General features: G+C 36.9%; 1 protein-coding gene across 1 annotated transcript in view; it reads right to left on the reverse strand.

Annotated features, from left to right (window-relative positions):
* GMDS (GDP-mannose 4,6-dehydratase) overlaps positions 1-27850 on the reverse strand; it is a 738355-nt gene that overhangs the window by 341659 nt on the left and 368846 nt on the right. The window contains exons 5-6 of the mRNA XM_077143384.1: positions 16328-16520; positions 15406-15510 (exon numbers count right to left, since the gene is read on the reverse strand). Of these exons, the coding sequence (XP_076999499.1) occupies positions 15406-15510; positions 16328-16520 (298 nt within the window). The remainder of the gene's footprint in view (positions 1-15405; positions 15511-16327; positions 16521-27850) is intronic.

Consider the following 27850-nt stretch of genomic DNA (forward strand, 5'->3'; position numbering starts at 1 on the left):
GGTGTCCATTAAGCCAGGACTTTATTAAGATGCAAAAAGGGGTTGGTGATAGTGATTGGGCCCAAATGTTAATAAGACCCATGTACGATTTACTGAAGGTATTTAGGTAACTGATGGCCCTGGTTCCATCAGCTTGAAACTATAAATGAAGTGACAGTAGCATTAAGGTCCAATTTTTGCTGACTCAGTCTCCCTACCAGCTGGAGCAAGATCATAGTCTCTCCAACAATTCTAGGAGTTCCTGGGAAATATTAAAGCTTCTCAAAACCCACAGTTCTTACCCATTTGGCATGAGGCATCCTTCATAAGAATGTAACCTGCTGCTTGGGCCACTGATCTTCTGAGAAGTCCAAGCTGCAAAAGCTCTCAGGCCATATTGGCAATGCACATCCCTCAGTGAGCTACACCTTCCCTGGGAATGGGGAATGGTTTTCCTGACACAGGGTGTCATTTGTAACCTGACCCAAAGGCTATGGCCCTAATCTCCAAATTTTTCCATGTTAAAACCAGCCTACACTGTACACCATGCAGACCACCTCTTCTTTCTTGTATCCAGCCCAAACAGTTGATATTTCCACACTAAATCTTAGTTAGGACTAAACTTAGACTATAGCTTCAGTAAATATTTTTAACAAGCATCTAACAAACTATAAAGGATATTCTGGCAAAAATCTCCAACCTACACACACATGCATAAATGATAATCTTAACCTAAGGAATGGCTTTGTTCTGTTTCAAGCAGGATTTTCTTTGTGTCCTCTTGAGCCTGGTCTGCTGGTTTCATTTCCAGAAGCTTATCATTAGGGCTCAGTTATCAGCTCAATAACTTGCCAAATGAAGTCTTTAAGCTCTGAGTCATTATCAGTTGGTTTCTATACAAGGCCTTCATTCCTTCTCTCTGCTTCCCAAAACTCGGATTGTAGATTTGGAGTGCTGAGGCTCTTTGTCTGATCTCCCTACTCTTTTTTTGCACAGTATTTTCTCATAGAATAAGTCTTTTGTTTTGCATGTGTGTGTGTGTGTGTGTGTGTGTGTGTGTGTTTGTCTGCTAGGGAGAGTCATATGGGTTTTAAATCCTCTATCCAGAAGACTCTTTTCTGGCCAGAGTTTAGTATTTAAATGAACTCTGGGAATTAAACATCCCATGAACAGCAGAAGCACACAGTATATTATTCTTCTAACACTTCATGCTGAAATCCCACAAATTCCTTTATCAAATGTTATCTAGCTTACATCACTTAACAACCCCTGAAAGTTTAACTTGTGGAGGGAAGACACGATGTCATCTCATTATTCATTTTCTCTTGATTATTCCCACTTGTATTTTATTATTACATTTTAAATTGCAAGGGGCCAGAAATTAAACCTACTTCTCCAGATGCAACACTAATAGAAGCAGTGGTAATCATTGTGATGTGCTAACAACTTCATTTACAATATTTCCTTTTAGGTGCACAACAGCCCTAAATGAGCACTATTATTACCCTGTTTTATATAGGATAAAACCGAGGCTCAGAGAGACTGAGGAGCTTGCCAAAGTCACTTAGCTAATAAGTGACAGAACCTGGATTGATCCAGGCAGTTGAATAACACAGTTAAAAGACGAAACAAAATTCCATAACAACTTAAGCAGAAAGCTTTGATTCAAACTAAATTTTGAGAAACAAAAATCACTTTGATAAAAGTGTCCTATAATTAATACAATTTAAATTATAAATTAGTTGGGTGTTTCCTCTTAGTAAAGCTAAAAAGTGAAGCAGTTTACAATTTTTTAATAAAAATGTATGATAGCATATTAAGATATTATATACTTCCTATGGGATTTTTAATGCAATTTTATTGAGATATATCATATATTCACACAACACATAATCATTCAAAGTGCACAAAGTTTCACAGAATCATCACATAGTCATGCAGTCATCATCACAATTGATCTTTGAACATTATTTACCCCCAAATAAAATAAAGCTAAAAAAGAACACCCAAAACATCCCACACCCTTCATTTCCCCCTATTATTTATTTATTTTTCATCTTTTCTTTTCTTACTCATCAGTCCATTCACTGGATACAGGGAGTGTCAGTCACAAGGTTTTCACAATCACATGGACAAATCTTAAAAGCTCTATAGTTATTCAGTCATCTTCAAGAATTAAGGCTATGGATCACAGCTCAACTGCTGGGCTACTCCAATACACCCAAAACTGAAAAGGGTTATCTGTATAGTCCATAAGAGTAATCTCCAGAAGGACCTCTGGACTCTATTTGAATCTCTCAGACACTGAAACTTTATTTTGTTTCATTTCTCTCCCCCTTTTGGTCAAGGTTTTCTCACATCCATAATGCCAGGGCCAGAGTCATCCCCAGAAGTCATGTCCCAAGTGGCCAGGGAGATCCATACCTCTGGGAGTCATGGCCCATGTAAGGGGAAGGACAGTGAGTTCACCTGCAGAGTTGGCTTAGGAAGAGAGGTCACATCTGAGCAATAAAATAGGTTCTCTAGGGGTGACTCTTAGACATAATCATAAGCAGGCTTAGTTCCACCTTTGCAGGAATAAGTTTCATAAAAGCAAGACCCAAGAACAAGGACCAGGTCCATCAAACTGGCAATCCCCAATGACTGCAAGAACATCAGCTCTTCCCCAGCTGGGGAAGTTTAACATTTCCACCTTTTTTGCCAGGCCCTCAAGGAAAATTCGCAAATACTTTTTTTATCTTCTGCTAAGACTACTTTGGGATGTATCAGGGCGTCACACCAAACTATTCAAACCACTAAAACTCACTCCCTATTCAAGTTTCCATGTAATTATGATGTTCGAATAAGCTGACCATATAAGTTAAATTAATAGTGTGCTCCCAAAAATACAAATTTTGCACCAAATAAACATCTCTTCCTTTGCTCTCACACAGAAGCTGAAGTTTTAAAATACAGTTAGTATCATCCTTTACCCTTTCGTCTGATTTACTAGTCCTACCCTGATCAGCTTAATTCATATCTCTAATTGAAGTCTGATCACTTTTTCATTGTTTTTAATAGTTGCTGTATGGGGTGATGCTGACTTTCATAGCTACAGAACTCTAGCTCTGATTCTCAGATGTCACACAAATACCTACTGTTAATTAGAGATTGACCAGATTATACACAAAGACCTCAGCATCTCAGAATTTTGAAATAACAGTTACAACTCTGGAATAGATTTGACTGCTAAGAGCTACAATCTAGGAACCTTTACCTAACAACCTATGTGCTCAAATTCATTCTCAGAGTTTATAAATTATAATCCATATTAGTGAGGTGTTAAAATATTTGTCTGTTTTCTGCTTATTTCACTCAACATACTGTCCACAAGGTACATGCATCTACTTACATGCCTTACAACTTCATTCGTTTTACCAGATGTACGGATGCACCACACACAGTTCCTCCTTCCATTCTTCAGTGGATGAACCCTTAGGCCACATCTATCTACTGCAAATCAGGAATACTGCCGCCATAAACACCAGTGTGCAAATGTCCATTATGTCCCTACTATTCTCAGTTCCTTCAAGAATATACCCAGCAACAGGGTTTCAGGATTATATGGCAATCCTACCCTTAGCCTCCTGTGGAACCACCACACTGCCCTCCAGAGGGGCTGTACTACTCTACTTTCCTACCAACAATGAGTAGGTATATCTCTCTCTCTCCACATTTTCTGTAGCACTTGTGTCTCTCTGTTCATTTTAAACCATTTTATTCATACATCATATAGTTCAACCTAAGTAAAAAAAAAAAAAATCAATGTTTCCTGGTATAATCAAATAGCCATGTCTCCACAACCACAGTCTATATGAGGACATTTCCATTTCTTCTGTAAAGAATCCCAAATCCCCCCACTTATTGACATTTCATATGCGATTTTAACAGGATCATTTTTGAAAAAACACTTGAATCATTAAAAACAATACTTGAGTATTTCATCAATTTTCTCAAATTTCTTTCATAGATCTTGATATTCATCCATAATCCTTTCCTACTCATTGTTATCTTTTTTTGATTTCCCTAATTCAGATGTTAACTGATTCAATTGCCAAAATCTCATTTGTAAATCACATGCTTTTCCTGTGATTCCAGCAATTCTCCAGTTCTACTTATATTTTTGTAATTTATGGATGTCTCAGTGACTACTCTAATTTATCTGTAAAATCATTAATATATTCTTTGTTTTCAGTTCAAGACCATCTCTAATGGGCAAAGCCTCCTGGATTCCTATTTCTCTAGTCCTACCCTTATACCAGGAGCCACCTGAATCTATTAGCAGACGGGGTCTCTCACTTTCAAATGGGAGGAGTAAAGAAACATACTCTCAGATTCAACATTGAAGATATAGGAAGAGGGGAAAAATCAGAAGGGAAAATAAATAAATATATGCTTAAAATCTGCAAGGCACCATATTAATCTTTTTTCATGTAACACTTTCATTTTATCTTCATAATGAACCAGTAAAATAGGTGATGTACACTGCCTCATTTGTCCTCCCAATGAGACAAACTGAGTCCTTAGTAACTGACACAACCAAATGCAAAGATTTGGTAAGTGGCCAAGATGACTCCTTCCCAGGACTGGCTCTAGGAGACACTGCACTCCTAATCACTGTGCACACTGCTGGTTACTGTTAAGAGGCGCATTATATGAAACTAGACAGTCGCTGGTCTAGTTTCATATGTAAATGTCACATAAATCATGAAACATTTAAATAAAATTTTGAATTCAATTTAACTATCCCAGAAGTCTCACCTTGGTAGGTGGGAGGGACCTCAGTTTGTTTAGTGTAATAACCACCTCCATTAAACCAAATATTGCTTCAAAAGTCTTTCATGTTTAAGCAATTACACCTCATCTCTCCACAGAGAATAATATGGGCCAGACAGCTTTGTGATCTCTAAGCGTATACGTCATCTGTGAAGAATCATAGTCTACCAATGTAATGGTAAACCAGATGATGTCACTTTGTGCCCCAACCAGAAAGGCTGCCTAGAACCCAGTGGGTGCAAGGTTAGCGGCCAACAATCTAACCATTTACACACAAACAAAATGGCATTGTGTAAAACCTATAAGGCTTTACTGAGCTCTAACATGCAATTACTTCATCCCTCAATGATTGCAGTTAAATTTTTTCCAATAAGTTCAGGGTATGATGATCATCTAAAAAACCACAGAGCACCTTTACTAGAAATTTAAATAAAATATTAGGCCATTTGATATTGGTTTGTCTGTTTCTTGATAGTCCTATAGCAGCATGATTTATATTTGCTAGTCAGACTGGTGATACAGACAGTAATTTTTTAAAAGATTATATTATACACACAAACACATGTACAAAAATATCTCAAAAGAGGATTAGTTTCTGTCTATTTTGATTAAATAAAAATAAGTTCAAGTTATTTCATTTCTAGTATCCATTCTATCATCTTCTAATGTATTAAAATATCTATGAATTCTAATAATTTTAAAGGAAAATTCTCATATACAGTGAACTACTACACTATTTACTGTAATCCTATGAATTAAAAGATTATCTCCTATCCATTTTAATGGCTGGCTTATACAAAAACCAGAATATGGACTCAATAGTTTGTTGCCAAAGGAAAACTTTGGTTTTGTCATAATTTATAAGAAAAGGTAAACATATATTTTGTTGGAAATGGATTGAGAATCATGGATTGACCTTTCCTTGGTTCAAGTGATTCCAAGAGTACTGAAATTACAACTTTGTTTTCTGAGGTTTGCAGTAGGCCACAGTACATAAGGCCTAAATAGCTTTAGATAGAACTATTTAAGTCAGGATTTTTTTTCACTTGTGTCCAGGTAAATGTGAAGGCTGGCTATTAGGGGAATGAAAATCAAAACTACAATGAGATGTCATCTCACAACCACTAGAATGGTCATGATCCAAAAAACCATAACGACGTGCTGAAAAGGATGTTGAGAAAGAGACACACTATTCCACTGTTGGTGGGATGTAAAATGGTACAACCACTCTGGAAGGCACTTTGGCAGTTTCTTAGGAGGCTAAGTATAGAACTGCTATATGATCTAGAAATCCCATTTCTAGATACATATTCAGAGAGATTAAAGGCAAGGACAAAACAGACATTTGTACACCAATGTTTACAGCAGTATTATTTACAATTGCCAAAAGATGGAAACACACCAAATGTCCATCAATGGTCAAGTGGCTAAACAATCTATGGTATATACGTATGATGCAATATTACACAGCTGTAAGAAAGAATAAAGTCATGAAGCGTGTAACAATGTGGATGAAGCCAGAAACAAAAGGACAATTACTGTATGGTCTCACTAATACGAACTAATATTAATGAGTGAACTTTGAGAGATAAAGTTAAGAACACAGATTATCAGGAGGTACAAAGGGGGTAGAGACTGGGCTTTTGTTGCTGAAGGAATTCAGAATGAGCAACAGGACTGACTGTAAAATTCAGAAATGGATAGCACACTACTATCTGATGGTAGCACAATAATATAAGTACACTGAATGAAGGTGAATATGAGCATGGTGGAGGGGGAAGGGCTGGGGGCACGTTGGACACCAGAAGGAAAGATGGAGGATAAAGACTGAGAAGGTATAACTTAGGAATGCCTAGAATGGGAAATGATGGTAATTAAATATACAAATATAAAAATGTTTTTGCATGACGGAGAACAAATGATGTTTAAAATGGGATGATACACAGGAAAAGTACAATCAATGCAAGCTAGGGTCTCTAGTCAACAGTAACACTGTAATATGTTTCCACTGAATTTAACAAAGGCATTATGCCAAAACTAAATGTCATTAAGGGGGGATATGGAAGAGGGGTATGGATTCTTTGCAGAAGAACAGGAAATGTCTTTTTATAGATTATAATGGCGAAGGCATGCCTATTTACTTAGGTTGGATTGTATGAGGTACAAATAAGACTGTTTAAAATGAGCAGAGAGAAACATGTTCTAGGGAAAATGTGGAGAAAGACTGTACCTACTAACTATTGGTAGAGAAGCTGAGAGGTGCAGCCTTTCTGGAGGGCAGCATGCTGGCTCCACAGGAGGCTAAGGGTGGGGTCGTCATATGATCCCACAACTCTGTTGACAGGTACATACCTGGAGTTACTGAAAGTGGGAACAGGAATGGACATTTGCATACTGGTGTTTATGGCCACAGGAGGTTCAGGATTCGATTTGCAATGCATTGAGGTGGCCTAAGGGTACATGATTTTGGGATAGAAGGGGGAATTGTGGTATATACATACAATGGACTACTGAATGGCTATAAGAAAGAACGAAGTTGTGAGACCTGTAACTAGGTGAATGAAACTTAAGGACACTGTGCTGAATAAAATGGTGGAAACAGAAAGGCAAATATTATCATGCCTCACTTACAGGGACTAACCATAACAGACAAACTGGGAGAACTGAAGTCTAGAGTATGCATTATCAGGTTGGGGCCTATTGTAAAGGGTCCTAGATTTAAGCTCTTTAAGCAGTCACATATATTCAGGAGTTGCAACTGTTATTTTTTTCTGATTTCTGAGATACTGAGTGATTTAGCAATCCTTTAGTTTGCTAAAGCTTCTAAAAAGCAACCCACCAGAGATGGATCAGCTTTTAATAAGGGGGTTTATTTAGTTAAAAATTTATAATTCTTCAGAGAAAAGGCAGCTAGCTTCCATTTGAGGTTCTCTGTCCTGGCTTCTGGGTTCCAGTGGCTTTCCCAGGGGTGATTCCTTTCTGCATCTCCAAATGTCTGGGCAGAGCTGCGAGCGCTGAGATGAGGTATGCTGAGCTGCTTAGGCTGTGCTGTATCGAGTTCATTTCTGACCTCTCTCTTTAAGCCTCCAGCTAATTAAATCAAACGGCACTCACTGTAGAAGTCAACCAAAAATGTAATAAGCCACAGATGAATTTCATATACTGATATTTTAAGTCCATAGAAACAGGCATTATCACCTTGCCAAGTTGACACCTGAACCTAACTACTACCGTAGTTAACTTGGCATTCCCACAAATTTCAATATATGTGACACCTGAGACTCTGAGTTAGTGCAATGAGTCCATGAAAGTCAGCATTGCCCATACAGCAACTGTTAAAAAAGTTGAAAAAGTCATCAGTCTTCAACCAGAGATATGAATGAAGCTGATGTGGAATAGTACTAAGGTAAATCAGAATACAGGGTAAAGGATGATATGGTCCATATTTTAAAACTTCAACTTCTGTGTGAGACCAAAGAGAGAGATGTCTATTCCATGTAAAATGTATATTTGGGGTAACACATTACCTAAATTAACTTCCATAGTCAGTTTATTTAATACCATATTACATGGAATTTTGAGTAGGGCATGAGAGCTTGTTGGTTTGTACAGCTTAGCGTGATGCCTAGATATATCCCAGAGTAATTTGGACAGTGAATAAAAAAGGATTTGTAAAGTCCCCTTGGGGACTCTCTCCCCAGAGAAAGGAGAAAAGGAGAAAGGAGGAAATATTATACTTCTCTATCTGGGGAATTTCTGTTATTCTCGCAAGCAATGGGGACAACCAATTCAATAGGCTGAGCCCTCAATCTTGGGGTTTGCCCCTATGAAACTTATTTCCGCAAAGGAGAAGCTAAGCCTACTTTTAATCAGGCCTGAGAGACCCCCAGAGAACCTCTTTTGTTGCTCAATGTGGCTTCTCTAAGCCAACTCGGCAGATGAATTTACTGCCCTTCCCCCTAAGTGAGACATTACTCCCCGAGGTATAATCACCTGGCAATGTGGGACAGAACTCTTGGGATGAGCTAGGATCCAGCATCATGGGATTAAGAAGGTCTTTTTGATCAAAAGGGGAAGAGAGAAATGAGTCAAAATAAAGTTTCAGTGGCTGAGAGATTTCAAACAGAGCTGAGAGGTTATCCTTTAGGTTATTCTTATACATTATATAGATATCCTTTTAATTAAATGTTTTAATTTATGGTGTATTGGAGTGGCTGGAGGGAAGAAACTGCTGAGCTATGTTCCAGTAGCCTTGCTTCTTAAAGCTGGTTGTATAACTGTGTACCTTCTACAATGCCTTTCTGGAGGGCAGCATCATGGCTCCACAGGAGCCTTTTTATCCAGGGTATGGACAGATGAGTAAAAAAAAATAAGGCTAAAAACAAATAAATGGAGGGGGAGATAAAAGGCAAAAAATTAGGTGGGTTGAAATACTAGTGGTCAATGGTGGGGGTAAGGGGTATGGGATGTGTGAGTTTCTTTTTTCTTTTTATTTCTTTTCCTGGAGTGATGCAAATGTTCTGAAACTGGTCATGGTGATGAATACACAACTATGTGTCTATATACTATATAGGGCCACCGTCTATATGCTATGGATGGACTGTATGTATGTGAAGATTTCTGAATAAAAATATTTTTAAAAAAAGCTTAGTGAAGGATTTACTGCAAGGTATAAGGGATATGTAAAGGAAAATGAGATCCTAGCCTGACTAATGACATTTATCTAGATTCTTGAGGGTGAAATTCTAGAGTAGGGTTTCGCACTCTGAGCACTACTGACATTTTCAGCTGGATAATCTCTGTTGTGAAGGGCTGTCCTGCACACTGCAGGCTGTAGAGGAGCACCCCTGGCCTCGCTCCCCTACTAGATGCCAGTAGTAAATCACCTCTCCCACCTCTCACTTATGAAAACCAAAACCAAAATGTCTCCAGACATTGCCAGATGTCCCCAGGACACAAAATCACCCTCTCTCTACCCTTTATCACTCTCCCCTCTCCATCCCTAGCTGAGAACTATTGTCCAAGAATTCATCGTATCTTTACAACAACATATAAGAACAATCTTTATACAAAATGAAGAAAGGGGAATTTTACTTCAAGATTTTACTATAACAACTAGTTAAATTTTACATGAACTCTACTTTAAAAATCCTGAAGATTAATTCACGATAACTATAGTTAGAAATTTTAAGAGGCAAAACATTTGGCAGCTAAAAAAAAAAAAAAGCTCTGGTCTAAAACTAAAACCCACAAATTCATGAACCTTAAAATGTCATATTCCCTTGGTCTGGTGACTGCTATGTCTTAATTGATACAGATTTATTATCATGCCCATATTTAGAGGAATGTGCTATATCATCTAAAAACAGCTCATTCTCTGTACAGTGGTGGCATACCATTCATTTGTGATAGTTGCAGCCTGTTAATTATGGGTATATTTAAAATACTTTATAGCTTCTTATTGCCACATGATTTTTAATGTATTTTATATCAGTTTTATTTCTCCCCATTGCCAACTTCTTGATGATACTCAAAATCACAAGTCATTTATTTCATATCACATTTAGATTTTAATGTTATTAAACTAATATTATATTGTGATTATTTCTGCTATATCTGGAAGGAACACCATCTTTTACTAAACTAACGTCTCCTACAAAAGATAAAAGCAATTGAGACATGAAATTTCCAAGCCTCAGCACTTGCTTCATTCCAAAATCTAAGTACCCACCCTGCCTCACAGGGCTTGATTTCTTCCAGTTCCAACTCTGAAACTCCTAAATAGGCTATTTCCACAATACACTGTTCACAGGGTCTCCCCTGTCCCCGGGGAATATTTCCAAGCTTAGTGTTGACATTTGGTAGTTTTGAGGCCTCAGACAACTCAATCTCATGCTGTTTCAGTTTCCTCATTGATAAAATAAATGGGATGGAACCGTTATTAAATTCCTTTCTATCTCATAAATTCTATGAGGGTATTTTGGGAGAATATATATAGGTGGATGTAAACAGGCTACTTTCTAAAAAGCTCTTTCAAAGAAATAATATTATCTATTGAGTTAGTATGAATTTTAATCAGAGTTAGAAGAAATAGAAGCATATATAAGCTTTCATAAATACATATGAAATGTGTACATTAAACAAGTTAGGTAAAATGCCTCTACAAATTCCTTTAGAATATGAAGTCACTGCAAAATATAGTAAAAACTGCCAATATTTTTTCAATATTATATAATTTTTCACTATTATAATACTTGATTATCATGGCCAAACTACTCTGATTTGCTCAGCTGGGAAATGATACAATGTTCTTTCTAATTAAGGAAGACATACAAAATAAAATGAGCATGCACACCAGCTGCTTAGTGGTATTTATTAGGCTCTCTTGAAATTCTAGAGAAAACATACAGTCCAGCAAGTGAAGAACTCCTAGAGAAAGAAAGGCAGAACTGGAGTCTTTTTCAAGGCTCCAGTAGCATTAGCCACATATCACATATGGAAGAGAGCACAGTTCAGGGGTTAGTTAAAAATGGGATAAGAAAGAAAGAACATGAGAGGAGATTAAACCTAATCCAGAGCCGAGTAAATGTCCCATTTTTATATACTCACAAAAAAAAAAAAAAGAAGAAAAAGAGTGGGAGGATAATCGAAGAAATAGCACTGTTGACATGGAATGTGATTTCTTACTCAAGCTAAATAAAGGTATCCTGTGATGATGCCAACTGCTAGGAAACTAAAGGCTATGAGGTAAGTTTACCTGGCCAAACTTTACCTCTTCAATTTATTTTTGGAAGTCATTCTATTGCCCAAAACTGACCTAACACTGTATAGACTAGGATGAGTCAAAATAAGGAAATTAAATAGCCTCATCAGACCCAACTAGGGTGTTATGCAATGTATGGGTATAAGCACTAGTCTAACGTTTCCCTCAAATTCAAAATTCTAAAACACATTTGCCTTTTTGCTGACAAAAAAAAAATGGAATTACTGAGGGATATTCTTCAGAACGTTTCATTTAAAATATGTTAGTTTTGATTCCCAGAGCCTGCCCATGATGGGGGAAAAAAACAAAAAAAACATGAAAACATGTTAGTTAAGTTCTGGGTAATTGAAATTTATGTGTGTTCTGAGGGTAAATTTTTTCAACATTCTTAATACCTCAAATGTGATGGAAGTTTTACGCTACAATGGCATTTCACATTCACAATGCTATTTGACACTTTGCAGTAAGTACTTCAGGAATTTACTTCATTGTAAGGCTAAATACGCTGAGGATCAGAGGATAAGTGACTTGCCCAAGTCATACTACTGCTCAGAGAAAGAACTAGAAAGACGTTTCCCCAGGGCTCAGGACACTACCCATGCTTCTCCTCTTTCCCTTCTGTGCTACCTTCATGTGCCCTGCCTGGATACATTATAGTGGTCAATTTTTCAGGGACCCAAAATGCATAAGGAGTCCATGGGGCACTTTATAGTCATATGTCAATTATTTTTGGTCCATAAGGAAAAAGAAAATGTTTCCCAGAGCTTGGCTGAAAAATTGTTTACAACGGAAGAGGTTGATTAGCCACAGAAAGGCACAGAGCAGCCAACAGTTGATTACTCTCAAGATATCTACACACAGCAATGGATGAGGAGCCTGAGAATGCAGAGTTATTAGTCTCCAAGCTTGTCTTCAGCAAGGGTCTACAAATGTATTTTTTTGTAAAGGGCCAGACAGTAAATGTTTTAGGCTTTGCACGCCGCACCATCTCTGTAGTGTAAAATCTTATCTTGCAGACAATTTATAAACAAATGGGCATGGTTTTGTTCCAATAACATTTTATTTCCAAAAACAAGTTGGTGGGCTTGGTTTCACCCTTGGCCCATAGCTTGCCAACCACTGGTCAAGAATATTTGGTTACATTAAAAACAAATAACAAAAAACTTCTTCCATACTTTTTTAAAGTCAGACACCATCATAGAAAAATATTCATGTAGTCAAAGCGGCCCTTGTCAATTATGTTTCTTTACAGAAAAAGAATAATCCCAAAAAGCTACTTTAATTTGGGCTCTACTAATTGGGCATTTACGATGATTTATCCTGAACTAGATTGAATTTTGCCCCTGCATCATTTAGAAAAAAATTATTTCTTCCATGTAGTAATAGGACACAAGAGGATTGATGTTTAAAATGTCCAAACTACCAAAGAAGATAAACTTACTTAAAGTGCCACAGCAAATTGTAGGCACACAAACTAAGATTATTAATTAAAAATTAATTTATTTGGGGCAGTGCGATGGTGGCTCAGTGGCAGAATTCTCACCTGCCATGCCAGAGACCCGGGTTTGATTCCCAGTTCCTGCCCATGCAAAAAAATAAAATAAAATAAAAATAAAAATAATTTATCTGTTTAAGTATATCATAAGACTGAATCTTTACTTCAAAATACTTTGTTAGCTGTAATTACTATATGCGTGAAATTAAAAAAGCCACATTTATTTAAAACACTCTTACAAATTCTTACAATTCTCCATTTCAGACTGTCTAGTTTTAAAGTCAGTAAAGTTTTAATGAAATATGAAATATTTATTTGTTCATTCATTCACTTACAAATATTTATAGAAAATTTATAGCAGAGAGGTACATTTTAGATGCTGGAGATTTAAGAACACAACACAGTCCTGCCATTAAATAATTCTCAGTCTGGAAAGGAAATCTCAATTTAAAAAAAACAACAGTTAATCTGGAAATAATATTAGGTGGTTAATTTAATATGAGAATTAATTTCCTGCATTCAAGAAATGCCTCTGGTATTAGTTATTAGCTATCTAATCAAAGTATATCATCCTTCCTACCTATATCACTATATATTTTTAACTTATTTGATTATATAAATACTGTAAATATTGGATATAACCGATTTCTAGATATATAATAAAACAAAACAAGGTCAAGTTTTTAGCAGTGTTTAACAAAAGCACTAGTTATAGCACAATATGCGTAGAATTAACCCCATTAGTATGTTCAAAATAAAAACATATGGAACATTTCTGAAGGGATGGTAATAGTGGGCCGGGGGCTGGGCTAGGAGTGGGTGTGAGAAATGGATCTTCCCTTTAAACTCTTCTCTACTGTTTAATTTTCTTCTAAATTAAAAGAAAAACATTACTTTGTAAATGCATTGTTTTACAAGGCAAAAGACAGTTCTATAGGTCTCTTTACAAGACGTGCATTTAAATAGCAGAAACAATAATAAGAGAAGATTTGGGGGTATGGGGTGATGTTATTTTAAAATTTATCTTTTCACTGTACAACATAAGAGTGTTTCTTCCTCTCCTAACTTGATCCACAATTGACTTTTTTTTTTCCCAGGTGGAAAAAATGGAGGGGTAGGAAACAGAACACCAAACAATGTGCCTCGATGTGTTTGGCAGAAAAAAAAGAAAGGGGTGATCCTTTACTGGGCAGATTCCTTGAACACCCTAGCATACCAAATGCTGCAGGAAAGGGTGGTAAGGGTCCTCTTTTTCCTTTTTCTCTGCTAATGACAGCCAGAACCACAAAATTAATTAAAGAAATATTTCCGGCTGCTTCTTAACTTGTTTTCCTTTTAGCAGAAGGAGATAACAGGGTAGGGTCTTATGTTTAACAGTCTGTTGTGGGAATTTTTCACTTTTGAAATTATAAAATAAAATACATTGATGCTAAAATACCTTTATAAATCTGTCACTTCAATCTTTCTTCATGACTTACTGGTTTAACTATGTGGCTATACAATCCCATAAAACTTCACTGAAAAAGTTATAAGATTGTAGTGTTGAGCATAAAACTTAAAACATTAGACTTCTCATTCATTCTCAGGCTAAATGGTAAAATGATAATGAAATTTAATATACCTTGTTAGAATTAGCTTATACAGATAATTTTTATTATGTGAGTGCATATATCTTGTAATGAGTTCTCATGCTTCAGTAAATTAGATGTAATGATAGTAGAGAGTTTCTTAATTAAAATCTAATATTGGGAAAGGGGAGCTAGAATTTTTCTAGTAGTCAGTGACAACTATGAAAAGGTAACAGGCAATTCAAACAAATCAGGTTTTCTAAAAAAAAAACTGATAATGCCTCCAAATATAAGTACTGATTTCAAAATCATTTTAAGATATAATCTAGAAGCATAGGAATTTCTAGTATCTGTTTAATGGACTGTAGAGAAAAAAAAATACTGAATGTCCAAATGATTCAAAGTAAAGGAAAAAAAACACACAAAAATTAGATTCCATAAGTTATTTCTATGTGAAGAAGAGTGACTTCCAGAAACAAGCATTAGTTTACTAATGACTCTTGCATTCTTGCCGTAACTCCTAATACTCAGGATAAAAGCATGTTTGATAAGACCTACCAAAGAAAAGAGTAAAATTGGAAAATTGTTCAGGTTTTCATGTTCAATAAGGACAAACACAGACCTAACAAATAATGAAGGCTGGATTTACATTTCTTCATTTACCATTTCTGATGGTCACAATAGTTAGAAATAGGTATAAAAATTTTCCCCGTCTATATAGTACACATGCAGGACACACATACAAGCCTCTTTAAATGCTATTTAAATCTGGAATATTTACTAACCTCTTCTGGGGCTCTCATGATTGAAGAGAATACCATTCACAGCAAACAGGTTATATGCCTCACGGAAGTTCACCACAATCCAATAGGCATAGAGTTTTGCCGCCCCTGTTGGAATAATTTTAAAAACAAAGTTTATTATAAAAGACAGTGATTTTCACTCCCTCTTAAAGAAGTAACACTTTGCAAAAAATTACAGTTTTTAATGTATCAATATAGAAAAAAAAAAAGAATCAACAGCTAAAGACAAAACAAGGTTCCATTGCCAATTAATCACGTTCATAAGGAATTATCTAAGAATTTCTTACTTTAAAAAAAAAAGAATTTCTTTTGTAATATCCATAGTTTTTTCTTTCACAGTCTAACTAATTCATCTGTGGTGTGTATAAAATACCAAATTCCCTCTTTTTTAGTTTGAAGGAATTAGAACGTGAAAACATGGGATTTTAATATTATAGCTTCTTTGAAATTTTATTATTGAAGTCTTTCATGAATGCCCTTTTCATAAATAGATATAATAGTTTTGTTTTTTGTTTTTTTCTTTTAATGTTTGAGTTTGGGGAGACTTTCATAAGGGAAATAAAAAACATGAAACCTTATCACTTCAGCATAATCTCCCATCAGTTCGATAAACAGAATCATGTTGGGTCTAATTTTCCTCTTATAGGAAAGGTGAATGAACACGGACTGGTGAAGTGAGGTGGTAATTTCTCCCTGGAGGCAACGGCAGCAAATACTTTTATTAAGCAATTTATAAAGGTATGCTTCCCAACAAGTCTAGTCACTTCATTCTGTGTTAATGTGAATCTTACACCAAATGACCTCAGGTCTAAGGCGCGAACAGAAACACACACACGCCCCTCACGCCCCTCACGCCCACGAGAGAGCGCTGTGGCTGGGCATAGTCATGCCAGCGCGTTCTCACCATATGGGGACCGAGGGTAGAATGGGGTGCTCTCCTTCTGAGGTATTTCTTGAACTTTCCCATAAAGCTCACTCGTGGAAGCTTGGTAGAACCTCACAGAGTTAATAAGGCCACAGGTCTTCACTGCATCCAGAAGGCGTAAAGTGCCAACTCCATCAACATCCGCAGTGTATTCAGCTAGGTCAAAAGAAATCTGGAAAGAGCAGATAAAGACAGTTCTTCATTAGTAGACAATAACAAAGATGTCAACAGTGGTAACAAAAAAACTTGACATTTTCCCACACTTTGAAATGTTATGTTTGTGAGAAAGCAGACATTATTTTCTAATAGCAGAATGAGAGTGTGGATGTCACCTATTTTGGACATTAGATGGCTGGAAAATATATTAAGAAATCCGTATTAATTAACAATGTAGTAACATGAAGAATAATTCAACCACACCAATATTACCTCTAATTCTAAGCCTACATCCCTAAAGTCATATTCCTTAAAGTGAAAACCCCTTGCTCCTCAGAATCTTTGGGCTGAGGAGAGGGGTGCTCTTTATAAAGTCAGATGGAACCGATCTCTTGGGGGAGGGAGCCTAGGAAAACTGGATTTTTAACAAGCCCCAGTTGATTTTTATGCTCAGAGAAGTTTGAGAACATGTGTTTCAGCTTATTCTTAAAAAGGTTATTTTATTTTCTATTTTTAAGATGCAAGGATGATTTTGCAGGATATTATACAGATATACATATATATCTTTATTATGAGGCGCACTGCATAATGCAAGATGCTAATGTATATATGAATTGAACAACTTCTGAGAGGTTAAGGGATAATATAATATTCTCCAATTCTTTAAGTATTTTTAAAAAATTAATGTGGCTCATATATTTTTTAAATTATTACATACACAATGAATAAACTAACCTAACATTAAAATCCCCTAAAATAATGAGGCTGGCAGCAACCATGAAAGCATCTGTCCCTGGTTCATTCCTAGGCCAAATCCCGCCCTAATGCCTTCAGCAGGACCTCAATCTTCACCCAGGTAACTTCCTTCTCTGGGGTGGCTGAAGTCATTCTACCTGTTTTTTGTCTGGTCCTGACTACCCCCTAGCTTTACACAAGCACATGGTATTTAGGGAAATCGGGCTATTGTTCACCAGGGACCACCAGCTCAGAGGACTAAACTTACTTCAGTCCTGTAAGGAAATCTCAGATGACAGCCATGAACTTAAAAAGGAAAACCGTTGCACCTACAATCTTTCAAAGCCAAGACAGCAAACTCTGAGGTCATTTTATTGTTTTGTAATAATTTGTTGAGGGGTGAGGGGTATGGTATGCATGAGTTTTTTCTTTTTATTTCTTTTGCTGGAGTGATGGAAATGCTCAAAAAATGATCATAGTGATGAATATACAACTATATGATGATATTGTGAGCCACTGATTGAATACCATGTATGGCATGTTTTTATGTCAAGAGTATATGTTTGTATGTTCAGTTTTTACAATAAAAATATTAAAACAAAAAAAACAAGCAAAAAAAAGAATTTGTTGAGATATATTTTACATACCACAAAATTCACCTTTTTAAAGTTTATAATTTAGTGGTTTTTAGTCTATTCACAATGTTGTGCAATCATCAGCACCACCTAATTCCAGAACATTTTCATAACCCCAAAGAAAGACCCTGCAACCATTAGCAGTCACTTCCTACACTCCATTACCTCCTGGTAACCACCAATGTACTTTCTTTCCCTATGCATCTGCCTATTCATATAAATGGAATCATACAGTAATTGGACACTATGAATTGCTATTTTCATTTATCATAATGTTTCTATTCCCTGTGGATATATAACTAGGAGTGAAACTGCTGGGTCATAAGTCTGTGTTTAATATTTTGCGGAAATGTCAAACTGTTTCCCAAAGTGGCAGCATCAATTTAGAACCCCACAAGAAATAAATGTGGGTTCTGAGTTCTCCACATCCTCGTCAACATTTGTTATTTCCATCATATTTAAAAATGATATCCATCTAAGTGGATGTCCAGTATTATCTCATTGGTTTTGGTTTGCATTTCCCTAATAACCAATGATGTTGAAATCTTTTCATGTGCGTATTTGTATATCGTCTTTGGAGAAATGTCTATGCAGATACAATTTTTAAAATGAGGTATTTGTCTTTTTATTATTATGTTGAAAGAGTTCTTTCTATATTCTGGACACAAGTTAATAGTGCCCTATGAAGCACAAATGTCCAATTTATTTTTTATTTTGTCACTTATGCTTCTAATGTCATACTTTATCCCAAGGTCATGAAGATGAACTCCTATGTGCTTTCTTCTAAGAGTTTTATCTCTTCTATTTAGGTACCTAATCCATTTTGTGTTCATTTTTGTGTATGATATAAGATAGGAGTCCAATGTCATCTGTTTGCATGTGGAAATACAGTTGTCTCAGCACCATTTGTTGAAAAGACTATTCTCCCCCATTGAACTGTCAAATGTCATGGCCCCACGTTGAGGAGACAGGGCACTGAAGAGAACCTTAGGAAATGAGGGAGTGGGGGCCTCTGAGCTACCTGGTGATGACCCTCAAACAAACCCTCACTCTTTCTCTGGGCATAGTTTCCTTATAGTAATAGTGCCACAACCATACATTTATATGATACTTTACAATTCAAAAGTGCTTTTGTTTAAGCTTTAGAACAATTTTCAGAGAAACTGTACAGAGGTTCAGAGACAGCTACTGAAAGCATTGGCCATGAGCAGCAGTTAGGACTGGAAGTGAGACTTCTGGTTTGTGGAAGGGTACTCCTCATGAAGTCAGGGTTCAGACTTTTCCCAAGTAATCTAATGAAGGCCTCAGACACTTGAACAAGAAAAAAATTCACATATGCACTCATGCATACACACACACATCCAATGTTGCCTACAGTGTCTGGGGATTCAAGGACTACAGGTTAAGAAATTCATGAATGAGGCAATTGTTAACATCTTTTCTAAGTATCACTTGTCAAATGCCAGAATTAAATATTGTTTATGCATAGGCTTATATCCAATAACATTTGCATTATAGCTTTTTATGATGGGATCAATTGAATTTGAAGCCAAAAAGAATGGTGATTTTTTTTCTTTCCTTGACTACTTCTTCATTTATACACATTCTGTCCAGACAGCTATGAAAAGAATAGTTACTATTTTTGGAATATTCAATATAGGCCAGACATCAGTCTAAGCATTTTATATCTATATGCTATTTAATCCTAAGAACAGGTAAAGACCTAACCTAGGCACAAAAGATACATAAGTGGTAGAGCCACTTGTTACACCCATGGTGAATATGTTATATTCACAATGAACCAAAAGTGCTCAGGTAAGCACCTCAGTCACGGGAACACAGGATAAGGAGACTGCACAACCTGAAAGTTCTTACTTATACTAATACTCTTACTTCTACTAGGGAATCCACTGTCATTGTTCAGAGGACATTAACCATGGAAAAGAATTGAAAAGAATTAAAAGTAGTTGACTGAGGATAGCACATTAGGGAATGGCAGGAGAGACTGCATATGTACAGATTCTTAGGTAACTCCTTCAAGAATTAAACATATGTTTAATAATATATTATATTAAACATATTTAATATAAACATATGTTTAATATAAGGGGGAGATAAGATTGGCTCATGAACCTAATTGCTCAGACATTGTTATAATAAAGTAAATCAAATTAAGTGGGTTCCTTTCTTTTTTTTTTTTAAATCAGAACAGTACTTTGAAGTTTGATAATTTCCTACTGGTTACAAGTATGATTGTGAAATAAGCTAAAACAATAATCTAAACCAGGAAAATTACACCCCATGGGTCAAATCTGGTCTGCTACTATTCTTGAATAAAACTGTATTGGAACACAGCCACACTCATTCTTCTGTGTGTTGTCGATGGTTGCTTTCACCCAACAACAACAACAGAGTTGAGTAGCTGTGAGACAGAATGTATATCCAAAGCCGAAAATATTTACTGTCTACTCTTTACAGCAAAAGTTTCCTGACCCCTGAGCTAAACTATGGTTAGGTCTGGGAGCCACGGTTGAGTAATTTCTTAATAATTTTTCACCATTGTTTTTTCTATATATTCACAATATTATAGAATGATTAAGGAGTATCTTTCTAATCGCAAAAAGAGCTACATTTTTGGTTAACAGTGGAAACTTATTTTCCTATTAATAAGATGAATAAAAAATTAGACTGATTAAGGAAATTGAAGTTCTCTAATCCTACACAATTCTGCCTTACGCTACCCTTTTAGAAATATTTTCTTCCCTTGGCTCAGGAATTCCACTTTCTTCTTACTTCATTGCAGCTACTCTCCCGCCCGGTGCTGGACCCTCCCATCTCCACTCAAGCCTTACAATGCTGGAGGCCCTGGGATGTGTCTGGGCCTTCCCCGCCCAGGTCCTACCCTGCAGGCATCTTTCTCATCTAGTCCATGCCTTGAAATCTCACCTCTGTATGATGACTCCCAGAAGGCTCCCTAACAGGAATCCAGATGACTCCCTTACATGGTAAGGGACTTCACTGTCTAATCTACGTGCCTTAACCCTTCCATCTCCATAAATGGCACCCAGCCACTGACTGCTTGAAACAGAAACAGAGAAATCATCCTTGATTTCTGCTTTCCTTTGCAGTTCACAGAAATCCAAACATTTTTTGCTCCTTCCCCATCTAGTGTCCTAACTGGGCTGCCACTATCTCTCCCCTGGTCTATAGCAATAGCCTTCTAACCAGTTCAGTTACAGTTCTGTCACCCTCTGTCCCAGGCACTTTTCTAGCCTCATTACCTGCTTGTCTCTCTCCTAATTAGTGACCAGCCACCATGGCCACTCTGCTGTTCTGGGCCAGGGACAGCTTGTCCCTGCCATGAGTCTTTCTACCTGCTTCCCTTCCTGTCCACCAGCTGCTCCTTTGGTTCAAGTACCACCTCCTCAGGCAAGCTTTCTTCGCCTACCTCTCTATCTAGAACAACCCAATGTGTAGTCTCTCTATCCTGCTTCATTTCTTCTTTATTTTAATACATTATCTGTTTGCTTATCAATTCTCTATCTCCCTTTTAAAATGCAGGTTCCATTAGGGTAGGGATTTTATCTCATCCTCCACAGTATTGCTCATGCCTGAAACAGTGCTTGACACAGTATTTATTGAATGAATGGAGACAGCATATAAGCTAATGAGGATTTTAAATGTCAAATATAAAAAAAAAAATTCAAAGATACACAAAAAATAGTAGAAATGAAAACGGGCTATTGGAATAATAGAAGATTGATAATTTCACTGGTACTGAAATAGATAAAATCTCAAAGGGCAAGTTGGACAGAAACTACACAAATTTCAAAGCTTTAGGATAACAATATGACAGATGTTTACCAAACACACTACACAAAGAACTAAAATTCAGAATGAAGAACCATCTCAGACCATAGTTAATGAGACGGGAGTAGGAGGAGGTGGTCACTGAGCAGAACAGAACCTTGGTTAAGGGCTGGAATGGATACATCCACAGGCACTGTCAGGACAGTCTCAGGGGTAGGGAGGCCTTGTGAGACCAGAGGAGGTTCTAAAATCAAAGGTTAACAGTAAACTTGAGTGCAGATATAAAGCAAACTGTTCTTATTAACAGTCAAAGACATAAACATATATCCATAGAACTATCCTCATTTATTTATGAGTGGTAAACTATGGCCTTCCCTGAAACAGAAAATTAGAGATGGTCCACTAAATGGGATTTTGGGAAATGTGGTTATAGGCATTGAAAGTTCATATTTCAATTTTTCATAGTCTAAGATTGGGAGGTAAGTTTTAACAGACTATTATTATGCAAGGCCTAAGCTCACCATGCTAGGCCTCATATCAAATAAAGTAAATAATAATAATTCCAAATAAAGCCCCTTTACCTCTTCAAAATCATTATTAAAACATGATAGTCTTCTAACCACATGAAAGCTGAGCACAGGTAGAGGAGGGCATTCTAACCTATTAAATAGGATGAGAAAAACATATTTATAACAATGACAATTTAAATGTTATTGGTATTAGATTATCACAAGAAAAAGTGAACTGTATCCAATTAGCAGAGCAGTTGCATATGGTGATGACTGCAGTGTTCAAATTTTTAATCTATTAAAAATGACAACTGAAATTGAATATTTAAGGCCAGATATATCACCTAGTGAGTTCCTTTACCCAGCAAGCACAGCAAATAACATCTCACCGCTTGAACTCAGGACTCCAAATATTCCCAAGAGCTCGGTGTCTTGGAAATTGCCTTCCAGCTCTCCAGCCAAGGTCCACCTATTTACCTGGATCCTGAATCTCTCATGCTAAAGTTCAAGGACCAGTGATCTTTTTCCAAATGAGAACCCTCAAGGAACAATGTTATTTAAAACACTAGACCTAGGATTTAAATTTTGGATTCTAGAGCTAGGGAGACAGCTCAAGTCCATAGAGAATGTCTCATACGTGTAAATCAGCAGGACTGCCTCCCAGATTTCCTCCAGCACTTTTTCTTTACATACTATGCTGTTTACTTCAAAGGCTAATTAAAGAGTTCATATTTTTAAAATTCAGAAATATACTAAAAGAAAAAGCTGAGGCAAATGAAAAAGAACAAAAAATATTACATTCTCCCCTCTCCCCATATAGATGCTAGATCTTAAGCTGCTTGGGGGCAGGAGCCTCAGCTATTTCTGTTCATCACTAAATCCCCTATAATGGCACATGGGTCAATATATACCTGGGATTTTAAAATAAGAAGCCATTTAAAGAAATGCCCTATTTATTTACAACAAAGTAATTGAAATAGAAACATATATATACATATATATTTAACTATACTGAAAATATTAACTCTATTATTCTCTAAAATATAAATGATGTGTGAAAAAGGTATTTGAATAACAATTTCAGTGAGGAAAATAAATTCAAACAGAAGGCATAGGGGAATTTCATAAAATAGATAAATAGGGCCTGACTTTTTAGGTTTTTTAGTTCAAACAAGAAAAATAAATGGAGGGATATAAAGATAGACAGTGTTCATTATACTATATTTGTTTTCCATCGCCAAGCTCTCATATCGGGGGCACAGCCTCCAGAGTCCCACGTGATAAGCTCTCCCCAACCTCCTCTCCTCCCTCCCTCCACACCAGCGCCACTGTTCACTAATAGCCCAAGTATGCCTCCTGCCTTAGGGCCCAAATGTGTACTATTCCCTCTGCTTGGAACATTCTGACCCCAGGTATTTGCGAGGCTCACTCCTTTAATTTTTTCTTCAAGGGAGTTCCCTGACCTGATCTAAATCCCTTTCGGCTCATTCCATCCTCTCCGTGCTTTCTTCAGAGGGCTGGCTACTATTGCATCTCAGTGCTCATTTCTTATTTGTTCAGCCAGCCTGTAGGCGCCACAAGGACAGGGGCTTGGTTTGTTTTCATTCTTTTTTTTTCCTATTGTTCCTGCCACTTAGAAGAGCTCCTGTCCCACAGAAGGTGCTCAAGAAATACTATTTGAATGAGTAAGATGGCACAAAGTCTGAAGGCTGGGAAAATAATTCCCCAATGATCTCACTATAAAATTTCTATAATAATTGAACAAATTTTAAATGTGGAGCAAATTCCTCTTTTAAAATGTCAAGGAATGGGCCAAAATTTCCTGGATCCAAATAATGCCTCATAAAAAAAGAAGACTCTTAATGCCAAAGAACTAAATGAGGGAAGAGATAACAGGAGACCAGAAAAACACTTCCTTTAGCATTTATTTAACAGAGGCACAAGGAGGCTCAGATATGAATGGGCCGTAGGGCCTAAGACCACACAAGCAGCTGCGCTGTTTACTGTGCCCCACGCCTTTGAATCTACAAGTGAAAGTTATTAATCAACAAGAGCAACAGTAAAACATTACCATCCATTCTAAATCTTTCTTAGCAGAAGCCTGATAGAGTTGTCATTTACTCAGCAGCTGGACAAGACTCAGAGGTGGGACAGGAGTTAGGTAGGTGTGCCCTTCCACTAGTCGCAAGGGCTGCTCAGCTGGCAGGACAAGCTTTCCAGAGGGGTCTACGCGGCGCTGCCCTCTGTGTAAGGAGCACCCACCATGAGAAGGACTATGTATCCTGACGACAGGGTATACACCAGTGAAAAGAAAGAGACATCTGCCCTCTTGCCCCTTTCTCACCTTCTGCATGAGGGTCAGAAAGAGACAAAGAGGATTACAAAAAAAAACACAGAGATTGAGAAAGCTGTGGTCAGAGTGCAGCAAAGGGCAGGAGGAGGGCAGGAGACTGAAAGGAGGGAGAGAGGCCGTGGATGGATCGCCCAAGACCTCATAGAGAATTAGGCCCTTATTGGAGAGCTGGGGTTGGGAAACGAAGTCATTTTTATTTGGGGGAGTAGTGGGAGTCAGCATGAGCACAAGCACAGACAAACATGCATTGGGAATAAGTCCACCAGTGTTGACGGAGAAAAGGGTAACTGTAAGGAAACAGAAGGAATTATTTTGTAAACTTTAAAGAGAGGCTACTCTAGAGTAGGCCTGAGATGCCAGGCCACAAGAAGTGGCAAGTGTTGTGGACAGAGAAGTAGCATCAGTTCATTGTGCTTTTTTCCTGAAGACTATACTCACAGCTGTAGCTTTTCTAATTTCTCCCTAAACAGTTCAAAGCCTAGGTGATATTGTTCAGAAACATTTATTCCCCATATCCCAAGAATCCAATTTTGCATAATTTTTCCTTACTCTACTGCAATTTTGTTAAAAAATATTTATAACTAGTAACTTGAAACATTGATCCTAAGATTGTTATCCCCTGGAGTGATTAATTCTAGCCAGATTAAAGAAATGTGACATCTTACTTTACCTTAGCATGCTCAAAGCAAGTAAATATGAGTTATCCATTAAGTTTTTTTAAACACTCGATGCAGGATGAGGATTCCCACAGGGAACCAGAGATTTTGTCATATAGGAAAAGGTAACAATCCCCAAACCATACTCTGTTCCTTAACGAATACCTTTGATCAGAGCCATTTTCTTACCCCATTACTTTTATCTGTTACCTTCCTACTGTGGGCAGGGCCGTGTTTTTCCATCTATGTTCTCTCTATTGCATAACACACAATAGGTGACTAAATAAATACTTCTCAGTTGAATAAATGAATGAACGGTGATGGGGTTTTTTTCATGAGTTTACATTTTTACATATAAAGGCAAATTGAAGCTTTTACTAACCAGAGCAGGAAAAATATAGGGCACTCTATTCTGAAAGATTTCTAAAGTTTTGCTTTTTTAAAATCACAGCACTTATTCTAAATGCCATCCCACTGTACTAACTTAGGAAATCTGCTCTCTCCCCAGTAACTGACCCGAGAGGGAAGGCCAGGTACCCCAAGGATTTCAGCACATTCTTTGAAAATGAGAATATTCATTTCTAAAATATTGGGAGAACTTAACCCTGGGTCCACAGGGTCCATGGATACAATTCAGGGAGCACATGGCTTTGGATAAGAAAAAGTACATCTTTATTTTCAGTGATCTCTATCAGAAATTTAGAATTTCCTTCAATTCTGAATGTAATGGACGATCCATAGTAGTACAGTACTCCCTGTTTCACCAGTGGAGATCCCAGATATTTTTATTCCACATTATAGTTGTTGCAAATTTCTTGAAATATCATTTGTCCCAACTACTACTATGAAATCACAGTAGTTAATAGAACTGCTAGATTTTGTTATATAATGTTTATATCACATTACTATATCACAAAACTAATCAGTTTCCTTTGTAATCCTAAGTGTTTTGTTTCATATTCTCAAAAACATTCTATGAGAATATCCACAGACTTCACCAGACTGCTGAAGGAGTCCATGGCATAAGAAAGTTTAAGGACATCTGTTCCATATCAAGTTGTAGGGACAGAGTTCAATATTTTGGAATGTGCTTAAAGAAGAAAAACCTCTAAATCTATCTTACGACCCATATCCAGCCATATTAATAAGCACTCGTCAGCTATTTTGAATTCTAGATACACACAACCTAAATGCATGATTGGTCTATGTTACATCTTCAATTTTTCTATAATCTGAATCTTTCAGTAGGTTCTTGACCTCGATGGCAAAGAGACCAAGAAGTACATAAAATGTACTGAAGTATTAATGTGACTAGATTAGTATATATAAATCTATAACTAAATAATAAAATTAGCTCTGGCATGCATTTGATAATTTTTATAACTTAAACTTCTGAGTAATTATTTTGCACACACATATATCAAAATGACCTAACATTCCCTAAGCTCACTGTTGGCAGAGGGTGATGGCACGGGAGAGGCAGCCTGGAACTAAAAATATTTGTTGAAGATAAATCCAGAGATAAGTACAGGATTTAATGGTTGCTGTCAGTTACCACTCATACTATGATAATTTGGGGTGCTCTGTGCCTAAACAAAATAATGAAAAGTCGTATGAAGAGACTGAAACACAGCAAACATCTTACGATCTTCATTATTATAAAGAATCATTTTCATTTTATGACTATTTAATTATGTCTGAAATGGCCACAGCTGTAACAGTAAAGTAGGAATAGCGCCCTTACCCTGGTACCTAAATAGCTAATCATTCTTTGGTTAACCATTTGAACAACAACAACAACAACAACAACAACAAAAAAAACAGAACTTGCTGCAATAGTGAAATGAGTCTGAGAAACTAAAAGAACGGCCTCAGGGTTGCAATAATGGAGTTCTTCAATGACCCACAAGGGAGGAGTCCATTAAGACAAGACATAGAGTTAAACCATATAGGAAGGACAAATAACTGCCACTCAGGTTAGGAAGCTTTAAACCCTACTGGCAACTAGCATATACAAATGTTTGTGAGTAAATCAAGACAGTTGAGAGAAGTCAAGGTGACATTATGCCATGTTATATGCCATTGCTTCCATTTTTCTTTATCTCCTCTTCTAAAAACCAGCATATAGTGAATCAATTTTAGAAGGAATAATAAGGAAAAACAAAAACTAAGCCATGCGAGAAATATGCAAAGGGCTTATTTAAATAAGTAAACCTTCACAAGAGACCTAGGTGTTTTATTGAAGATGCTTTATCGAAAGCCCTGGAAAAAAAGAACCAGTTTGCTTCCAAACTGACAAGCAAAAGAGGTTTTCCCAGGGAACAAGGTGTGTTCATTAACATGGAACAGAATTCAAATAATGCTCAGGAAAGAACAGGGTGGAGTTCAAGGATAGGAATCCAAAGTCAGTATGATGAGCAAACAGATAAAGAGAGGGTTACAGGGTGGCCCAGGTAGAGACAGGACACAGAGTCCAGAGAAAAAGACAGCTCCAAGAATTCTCTCTGCATTTGCTGTAGAGAACACAAGAGAAGGTTCCAATTCTCAAATTGCCATTTGAAGCACACAGATTGGAATCATAGTAAATACCAAACTGTTCTAGATCTAAACAGACAACCTAGAGTACAGACAAATCACGAAGACTGATC

The sequence above is a fragment of the Tamandua tetradactyla genome, chromosome 25 (genome assembly GCF_023851605.1).
Source record: "Tamandua tetradactyla isolate mTamTet1 chromosome 25, mTamTet1.pri, whole genome shotgun sequence".
Lineage (NCBI taxonomy): Eukaryota > Metazoa > Chordata > Mammalia > Pilosa > Myrmecophagidae > Tamandua > Tamandua tetradactyla.